Source organism: Solea senegalensis, unplaced genomic scaffold (assembly GCF_019176455.1).
Source record: "Solea senegalensis isolate Sse05_10M unplaced genomic scaffold, IFAPA_SoseM_1 scf7180000012618, whole genome shotgun sequence".
Lineage (NCBI taxonomy): Eukaryota > Metazoa > Chordata > Actinopteri > Pleuronectiformes > Soleidae > Solea > Solea senegalensis.
The window spans coordinates 11,025-20,582 of NW_025320658.1; the positions used below are offsets into that span (position 1 = coordinate 11,025).

At 37.2% G+C, this 9,558-nt stretch overlaps 1 protein-coding gene across 1 annotated transcript; it reads right to left on the bottom strand.

Moving 5' to 3' along the window:
- Positions 1-3,046: 3,046 nt before the first annotated feature.
- LOC122759894 lies at positions 3,047-9,239 on the bottom strand. The gene is made up of 10 exons (XM_044014884.1): positions 9,122-9,239; positions 7,251-8,526; positions 6,413-6,475; positions 6,050-6,211; positions 5,835-5,975; positions 4,786-5,016; positions 4,215-4,283; positions 3,964-4,115; positions 3,793-3,860; positions 3,047-3,575 (listed from the first exon to the last, which is right to left on the bottom strand). Exons 3-10 carry the CDS (start codon positions 6,438-6,440, stop codon positions 3,491-3,493), a joined length of 936 nt encoding a protein of 311 aa, XP_043870819.1. The 5' UTR covers positions 6,441-6,475; positions 7,251-8,526; positions 9,122-9,239; the 3' UTR covers positions 3,047-3,490.
- Between the last annotated feature and the right edge of the window lie 319 nt (positions 9,240-9,558).

A 9,558-nucleotide genomic window follows, 5' to 3' on the forward strand; every position in this document is an offset into this window, starting at 1 on the left:
AGACGACACAGAGACACATCAGGGTCAAAAGTGTTTGGTGCATTCGATTATTTTTATAATATTATAGAGTAATAGTGTTATCAGTAATTCTACAACCATGTTATACATCATTCAGTTTTTCAAATGTTAATTCCCGAGTAAAGTCTCTGGCTGCTAGTAATTAGCAAGTCATTTCAAACTGGATCCTAACTGACTTAACGTTATTTATTTATTGTTTTTTTCATGTACAGTTCTTATTGACTTTGAATACTCGAGCCTTGTTTAATTCCGGGAAAATCAAAGAGTACTGACAACAGTTGCTGAGTACATGTTAAGCCTTTTTCGTGATCTGCACAGTTTTAACTAAAAGAGAGATTTGGACATGTCACAGTTGGAGCAATGACATGCATAAGAAAAACCACTGAGATATATTTGGCTGCTGGTTTGAAGCACTCTGATTGCACTGCACTCTTTTTAAACTTTATTTTTTTTTACCTCTTACTTTCTTTGTTTCACTTCTGCTCCTATTGTTCTTCATAGCACTGGGTTTTGGAAGCTTAAATGTTAATTTATGTTAGACTTATTTTCTTCTAAAACCAATGAAGGCTGAATTCCATGTTGGTGTAACAGTATGACCAGCTCACTATCATACTGTCATGACTTCACTGGAACTCTTAAATGAAAGGGTGTATTTTTGGTTGCATCTACACTCAACTTACTAAATTCAGATGAATTCATTTCCAGAGGTAAAAATACGTTTGATTGCCTGACAACAACAACACAAGTAAACACACCTGAAGTCCAAAAGTATCACGCGACAGTTTTTTGAAGTGAAGTCTACGCTGAATTTAGAATATTTGTGGTACGATATATTAACACTCACACACTGCAACAAACTCTTATGCATATACATAAAATGGTACAATACTAAAGTTTAATTATGCACATTAAAAACTATTTACTGATAAAATCAATACACCAGAGAGAAAGCACTCAGAGAGTAATAACCTCGGCCAAGGCCCCGCTCAGTTTCCCAAAGTATCAAAACGATGTAACCGGATCACCACCAGAATCTGATCATTTCTTCCCTGGACCATAATTTACATCCACAGAAAACATAATCCAATTCTTTTTTAATTTTCAAGTTATGCTGCTCACAAACAGACAAGCATGGCTTCCTAAGTCGAAGTAAAACAACAGAATAATCAACTATTCTGTGAATCGGTCACTTCTTATTTTGCGCAAATGTAAGACAATGTTTTTATTAATGTATATTTTAATTTGCTGTGATATTTCCCACTAGAATGATTTTGTCAGTCACTAATGTTTCTTTTCAGGTCTTAAGAAACAAAAGAGAGTTTATTGTTTCTCGTCATTTGGCTTTTGTGCCATGAAGCTGTAACCCTTAGCAACCGCTGACATCGAGTAACATAAAGAACATTCAAGTTGACATATTCCTGGGTTTGAAGCATCATATACAGTATATAAACATTTAGTTTGCATGTCTATTTGTGTAAGAGCAGGGGCTTAGCGTCATAGCGATTGCAAAATGTTGCTATTGTCGTTGCCTAAGTTTTAATCCCTTGGTTTAAACTTTGTGGTTTTTGTATTTTGACATCTCTTTAGATGTTGCTGGTGTGATTAGAAGCAGCGCAACACAAATATCAAATCAAGTCTGGTCCCATGAAGTCAAATCCACAGACAGGCTTGTGATGAAACAACGAGAAAATCATACAATATTACTGAGCTTGAGTCAGTTCGTAGACGACGTCTGGCTGAATATCACACATTTAACACAGGCCCTTTTCAAATTGTGTGGATGAGACCTAGTTTGGGAGCTACAGACTTGCTCCTGTGTTTCTGTGTTCTTATGAGAGGAGCCCACCAGTGAACTTAATAACATTTGTCACATTATTATTATTATTTTTTTTAGCTGTGTGCAACCTGACCCATGTCTTCTCTCGTTTAAATCACTCTCTACCAAGAACAACACACACACACAACAGTAGAGTTAGATGTACTCACATGTGATGTGTTCAGGGCAGCGATGAGTCCGGCTCTGACATTTGGTATGCTGCATGCACTGCAGGTGTCTTACTCTCTCTCTCTCTCACACACACACATACACACAGACACACACACACACACAGGAAGTCAGACAGGTCTATGATCCCTTCATTTCAGTTGTTCTACACACTTTAAATTCTGTACAGCAGAATAATACACATACAGTACATACTTATTAATGTATGGACTGTAAGTTCAGTATATGTGTGTATTTACACCACGCAAGTTCTGTATAATTTGCATGCTTGTACTGACTATAACAGGGGTATCAAACATATGGCCCACAGGCCAGAACCCGGACCACCACTGGGTCCAATCTGGCCCCCAGGATGAATTTGTGAAAATGTCACTTCATGATTAGAATCTAATCACAATGTGAAATATTACATATATTATATTTTTCAGTTACAGATACCTGTAAATGGTTAAGCATAATATTGTTGAAATTGCACTTATTCTTGTCACGAAATCAGTCAGGTTGTTCGTGATATGTTTTGTTTAAAGAAACTTGCATTAAATGTAAAACAAAGGGTAACATTGTTAATAGGTTATTATTATGCTATTATTTGACTGGTCCGGCCCACTTGAGATCAAATTGTGCTGTATGTGGCCACTGAACTAAAAATTAGTTAAAAGTTGTATGTATGCATGCACAGAATATAATAAGTAGTATGATCCATACAGTATGTAAGTACTGTATGTATTCATGTACCATGTGTGTATGTGGGTTTGTACATACAGTACATACGTATGTATATGTATGTCATTGGTGGTCTTGTATGAAACAGGTGTTTACTGTGTACTTACACTTCTATGTAGCACAGTACTTGTATGAACAGCAGCACTGTCTTGCACCAGTTGTGGGGTTTAGATATTTACCACCAATTCATGTTTGGACTGAAATCATGTTATGACACAAACACGCACATAATGTTGGATATCATGTTTCCTCGTTCTATTTCTCATAGAAATCATAGAAATAATGAACAATTTCCTTCAGTTGAGTTTCCACGTGGTTTATTTACTGAGGGGGAAAAAAGATTCAGTGCAATTCTTAAAGGCAAACAATACAATTCAAATACACAGCAACATGAGAGAAAAAAGTATAAATGTGGCAAATGTTCTTTAAGATGCAAAGCAGTACACTTGGATTTGATGAAGCCACCTACAGAGATTATATAATCATATGCCACATAAGGTAAAACATAGCCACAGACACAGTCACATTCACTTCACTGGTTAGATTTGGTGAAACAGCTCAAAGTGTCAACATCATTACATTTGATTTTTCATCTGGAGTTTTTAAAAGCCCATTTACATTCATGCCACATTCACTCTGGGGTTGTTTCACGTTCTCTCTCTTCTCCTTAATCTCCATCTTCTCCTCTCTTTCTCTCCTTTTCTTTTGCTCTGCCGCTCGTCTCTTCGATCTGTCTTTCATGTGTCACTGCATTAGCAGGGGTTTCAGAGGCAGAGCTGACGGCTTCCCTTTGTGACGTCCTTGCTGTGGTTTGGCCGCAGCTGTCGGGCTGTGATAAAGACAGGAAAGTGGAGAAGTTTTCACACTAATTACGACACAATAATGAAGTGCTCTGTAAAAGGCTCAGTGAAAATTAAGGTCAAAGAGCCATTAGTATGAAGTGAATACAGACTTTTAGAAAGTATCTTGAAAGTGAACAGAGATTACTGGAGAGAAGGTAAAAGGGTTGTTTTATTAAATAGAAGAAACAAGTGAAGAAAATGTACCAGTTACACTGGCAGTACTTTCTGGGCCTCTCTGATTGACGCTCATTCATCATCCTCTGGAATTTTCTCTGTAGTGGAAAAGAAAATGACAATATAAATGTTTGCTTTGTTCCTTGAACTCCTACTCAGACATCAATAACTTCAAAATAACAGCTCATGGACCCCACTTACCTTCCTCCTCCGGTTTCTCCTGCACAAAACAATGATGCAGACCATAAGAAGAACCACAAAGAAGCTGCCAACTCCTATTGCAACCCACAGCCACCAGCCGGCCAGTCCAATACCGGACGGCTGGTCAGTACATCCAGGGGGAGAACAGAAACCTGAAAATGAATCAATCACACATCATGCACATAAGGACTTTCAGAGCAATATGTCGTCACAGGAAGATTTGCGCAAATCAATACAAGCACTTTACGCACAGTTGATGCATGACGTCTTATGGTCCACCTTTGAACTCTGGGTAGGGGATGATGTCAGTGGTTCGGACGCTGAAATACGAAAACACAACAAATCTTTCATTTCTCGTTGGGAAGAAAAAACATATTCAGGATCTTTGGTAGATAGATAGATAGATGGATAGATACAATGATATAACGTCTTCTTCAGTTTGCTGGTTAAAGCCAAACACAAAGTTAAATTATATTGAATAGCCACCAAGAGGCACCTCAGACTGGATGGAAGTCTTCAGGAGCTTCTACATCTCACTTGATTTACACATTTTCCTGAAGAGATTAATGGTCTCAATCACTAGTTTCAGGTCTTCTTCAGAAGAAGAACATGATGTCAGTTTTATACATTATGTTTCCATTTAGAGGAAAATAGATGATAAAATATAGCACATTTGAGTGGACACCAGTGTGATTGACAGCTGATATGGAGCATTAGATGTCTGGTGTACGTCTGTTTGCAAAACCTCAACATGTTCCTGCCAAAGATTCTTCTGGGTGACATTACAGTTGGTTGTCACTTGGTAGAAGCACAGTGTTTTACCTTTAATTTTGATGTCAAAGATTTCATTGTATGTGTCCCCGTCATAAGAGAAGCCACACACCCACTGCCCTTTATCTGCGAGGGTCAAGGGGTTAAAATGAACTGTTCCCGAGTCTGAGCGCCCGTCCGGCCTCGTCCACTGCACGATTGAGTCCGGGGGCAGACCTGCTACCTCACACTGGAGAGTGCCCTCCCTGCCCAGCTGAAGCTCGTCAGGTGGACTGGTCGAAACTGACAGAGACAGAGGGACAAGACACAGTCAGGGGAGGAGATCTCTGCGTGAACACATAATCCCATATGGCAGAATGGGGTGATTAAATTTAAAACACATTACACTCTGTGCTCTAATGAAGATCTCCATGGTTTTTACTGTTGATATAATACATTTGCTGTGAAATATTGATGCCAATTTAACTCATCACCTTCTCAAGTGCCTCAGATTTGATTTTTCAGCTTCAACAGCACCAGATGGACATTATCATACTCGGGAGAAATCCTATGAACTGCTCTTTAATGAAATGTGTATGAACTGTCATATTGTACTTTGTGCTGTGTATGATAATTGTATGTTTACATAATTGAACGTATTAGTGTGAAATGTTTGAACGCTGGAGATATTAGAGCATAATTTCATCTGAATCGGTTTCAGATGAGAGATCAGGTTAATCATCTTCACAGCTTGTGAAAATAATTGTAGAATATAGTTTTGTAAAGTTTGCGTAATAAACTTGATGATCTCTCAGCTTGGGCTCAGAGACAAGTTTTCAAAAGGAAGCCAACAATAAAAACTGATGGTACATCCACCCATTTATCCATCGATCTACCTACTTGTAATAGTAGGTAGATAGATGTAGAGGTAGTTAGTATTAGTAGTATAAAAGGATTTTTATTTGATGGACCAGAGCCAATACTCATTCTTATTTTCATTAACTATTTTCAAATCTACAGTAACTCTAACTCTAGGCATGAAGTGAGTAGAGGAATACTATCAAAGACACAGGTATTTACTATGCAGTACAAGTGTAGTGTCCTTTGCATCTGCTGCTCACCTGAGACCACAAGAAGCGTGATCGTATGAGAATCCCCGTCTAAAGTGCAAATGAAATTTCCAGCATCTTCTTTCTTCACTCCGGAGATCTCCAGATCACTCCCCTGCTTCACCTTTGACCTTGGCTGGATTTTGGCTGTGCCTGTCACATGGAGAATGCATGTGATGTAACCAGTGACAACGGTGATTTTAATATGGTGCTGCTTCTATGACTACCTTTGCGATTGGTGCCACTCTTTCCGTTGACACTAAGAATCAGGTCGCTTCCATGATACCAAGCCAGGCTCTTGAAGGATCTTCTGCTCCCACACCCCAGAGTGACACGCTCCCCGGGTTTTGTGATGACACCTTTGCCTGCAGCTGAGACTGCACTCACCACTGAACAGAGAGAACCAGAGTTATGAAGCACGCTGCGTTTGGAAGACACCATGATCTCTGTGCATATGTTCTATATTTTACTTTAAGAAATGTGGAAACAGAATATGAAGAGGATCTGCTTGAATTTAGGATGAATAATTCACACATTTTTTCTCAGAAAAGATTAAATAAGTGAATACGAATGACAAGCGTTAAACTCACCAAACCAAAACCAGGGCAAGGCCTTCATTCTTGATGTTAAAAATCAAGCACAAATGATGGTTTCTGTGGAGAATAGATCATTAAAATGTCGTTCATGGTGATTTATTCTACAGAGCTGCTGTGCATCATGTCCATAAATGTGCAATCTCAAACCACTAAGCAACTTCTCTACTTCCTTCCTCTCTCAATCTGAATTAGAAAATATAAAAACATACGTCACAGAGATATTAAACTTTTATAAAAAAGCTTTTTTGTCTTTAAATGATTAATAATTCATTGTTTTGTAAACTTGTTTCAAATCGACTTGATTTAGTTTTACAAACTATTTTAAAAAAGTGATTCTGATCGTTTTGTGATTGCACTCTTTCAGACGTTTCATGATTTCAATGGTTTAATAACTTTAATAACTCAATTTGAGTCACACATTTTTTATTATTTGGAGTCACAAAGACCATAAATGGTCCAAAATGATTTATTCTCCTTTAACATGTGATCAGTATGTTTCACTTCACAGAGTAAAGAGCAAATTTAGACTGAAATCATGAAGCTTGTTTTAAGAATACAATGCGATATTCACACTTAAGGTCTGGAGACACTGCACATAATTTCTTCTTTGAACAGCTTTATTACACCTTTGTGGTCATTACTAGACATAAAAAGAGAGCACTACAAATTAGAAACCTTTTTAATGTCAAGTTGATGCTTTTTAAGTTGGAGTTAAACTTTACGACGGAACAACACACGGATGGCTTCAGAATGGTCACGCTGAATCCACAAATATTTATTGAACAATATAAAACTTGATTCTTTAATTTGAATTCTTAAATTAAAATCTTACCGTAATTTTCAGGCAGTGTTTCTGTGCTGCTTTAAAGGCCAAAGTCTTTCCTCAATCTCTCGGTGTGGTAAATCAACAAAATCATGAGCACAAGGACGTAGAATTGAAATAGTAGAAGGCGGAAGACAGGAGGGAAACATGCACTTCAGAAGGTTGTGGGCCAATGCAAACCCGAGCTCTCTTCATGCCTGCACTTTCCTGTAAACTAGGTCTACAGTTTGTAAACCATGCTATTTTTATATGACGCAGAGAAAGGTTGTTTACAGCAGCTGAGACACTTATTTACAAATACCTAAAACTCCACAAGTGATGCTCACATTTGTGACTTTGTAGCCAATAATTCATTAAATATGAAAAAAAGATAAAAACAAAGTAGTGAGTCGCAGTAAAATTCCATGATGCACGGATTGAGAAGGCGGCAGAATGACAGAAAGACGATTCTTTATTTGTCACAGCAAAAATAACAAAGGATGTGTTTGCAAAATAAAAACAGAAAACAAATATCACCCTCACCAACCTTTAACAAAAAACAAGTGAATTTGGTGTTTTGACTTCTTTTTTTTAATTATTTAGCTTTTGAGACACACATTTGATCTGTTATGTTTGATTTCCTGACATTTCATTTTCTTTCTTTTTTCTTTTTAAATGGTTCAATTGGTTTTACACCCTCACTCAAACAGACAGAGGAGAAAGTGGGAGACACCGAGCAGTAACCGTCCAATAAAAGAAGAGGGGGCTGGAAGCATTAACTTGACGGGGAGGTGCAGAAGAAATTGTTCAGGAAATGGTTAATAGTGGCACTTAAACAAATGTTTTAAGAATGAGTGAATGGACAAAGAAAGTTATGGGGCTTGTTTTATGAAGCAGGTTTTATGAATTCTCTAGATTCATTTACTGAGTGAAAGCTGGAACAAATGTTTTCACAGAGAATTAGTTCTCAGTTTAACTCTGTAAAATGACCAGATATTACATGATTATATCTGCTTTTTAAAACAGGCTCATGATTTGCCACCCCCTCCCCAAACACCTCATCTGTACATCTGCACCAATTTATTTGTATATATGCGATCTGAGGGATTTATTTACACTTAAGTCACTGTAAAGCGTGCCGGGGGATTCGTAATTAGCTTGTTGGGATGTGACTGTGAATGTCGTGTTGTGTGTGTTCAACACTCCCTTGTCTCATTCAGCCACTCTCCGATAGAAGTAGAGGTAACCCAGGTCTTTGGGTGGTTTCTCTGAAGCACACACCTTCTGATCGTTGAAGATCACCCACCTGAAACAGAGAGGACACAGTTCATTAATATCCGTTTGGTCAAATCTGCTCTGACCAAATAACTAAAAATATCACATTAAAAAAACCTTCCCAAGTCGCATTAACTTCTATTTTTTATATATTTTATAATATATATATGTATAAATAAAAAATCAATACAATCTTCTTGAGTGGATAAAAAAACAACCAAGAATTGAAGTTTCACAGTTTCCACTGTGTTCACATGAGAAATTATGCTAAGGTTTATCATTTAGAGCAGAGCTGGAGTGTGGTGCCCCCTGCTGAGGCTGAAATCACCTACTGCATATTTTTAAACACTTTAACATTTCCCCCTGATACTGAATAAATAAACAACTGCTTTGAGAACAGAAAGCATATCATTCCTCAGACGGGAACTCATTTATATGTTGTTTGCTTCAGGAAAACTTAACATAAAAGATAAAAAAATGCCATTTATTTTCTTGTAAGGTTTGATTCCTGCAATGTTTTTTTTCCTTCTCATTATTTGTTATGCCTTCTAAATACATGTTGACACTTTGACATTGTAAAATATCTCCAAGTCAGAAACACAAGTTAAAAAGAAAAACACACTCACTGTTGATCCTTTTTGATGTGACAGACGTAATGGCCGCACATTGTGCTTGTTCCCATGTGACTGACAAATGCAAACAGCTCGTACTCTGGATGAAAAACAGGATGAAAATACAGGTTTAACTCTAATTATAAATACACAGGACATATAAAAACGAGACCTAAAACGTGACTGCTGCAAGAACATAGAACTCTACATTGTGTGCACAATTAGGCAAGTTGTATTTTTGAGGATTCATATTATTGAAAAACTAGGGTTAGGGTTAAACATGAATATTTAAGGAAGTAAAAGTGAGGTTTTGTATTTCTTGTGCACAATTATAAGGTAACTATTAGTTTGCAGAATTATTATACAACTATATGAAAAAACTAAATGTTTCCCATCTCACTTGTTTATTTTCATCTGTTAAAGTGAGAATAATAAAAGTCAAAATTTACAAA

What these genes read in the sequence shown, in the direction of transcription:
- LOC122759894 (XM_044014884.1), bottom strand. Translation starts at nt 6,440, where the DNA reads ATGAAGGCCTTGCCCTGGTTTTGGTTTG. An exon ending in CACGCTTCTTGTGGTCTCAG is followed by an intron (nt 5,017 to 5,834) that starts GTGAGCAGCAGA and finishes TGTCTCTGTCAG; the next exon opens with TTTCGACCAGTCCACCTGAC. An exon ending in GGAGAAACCGGAGGAGGAAG is followed by an intron (nt 3,861 to 3,963) that starts GTAAGTGGGGTC and finishes TTTCCACTACAG; the next exon opens with AGAAAATTCCAGAGGATGAT.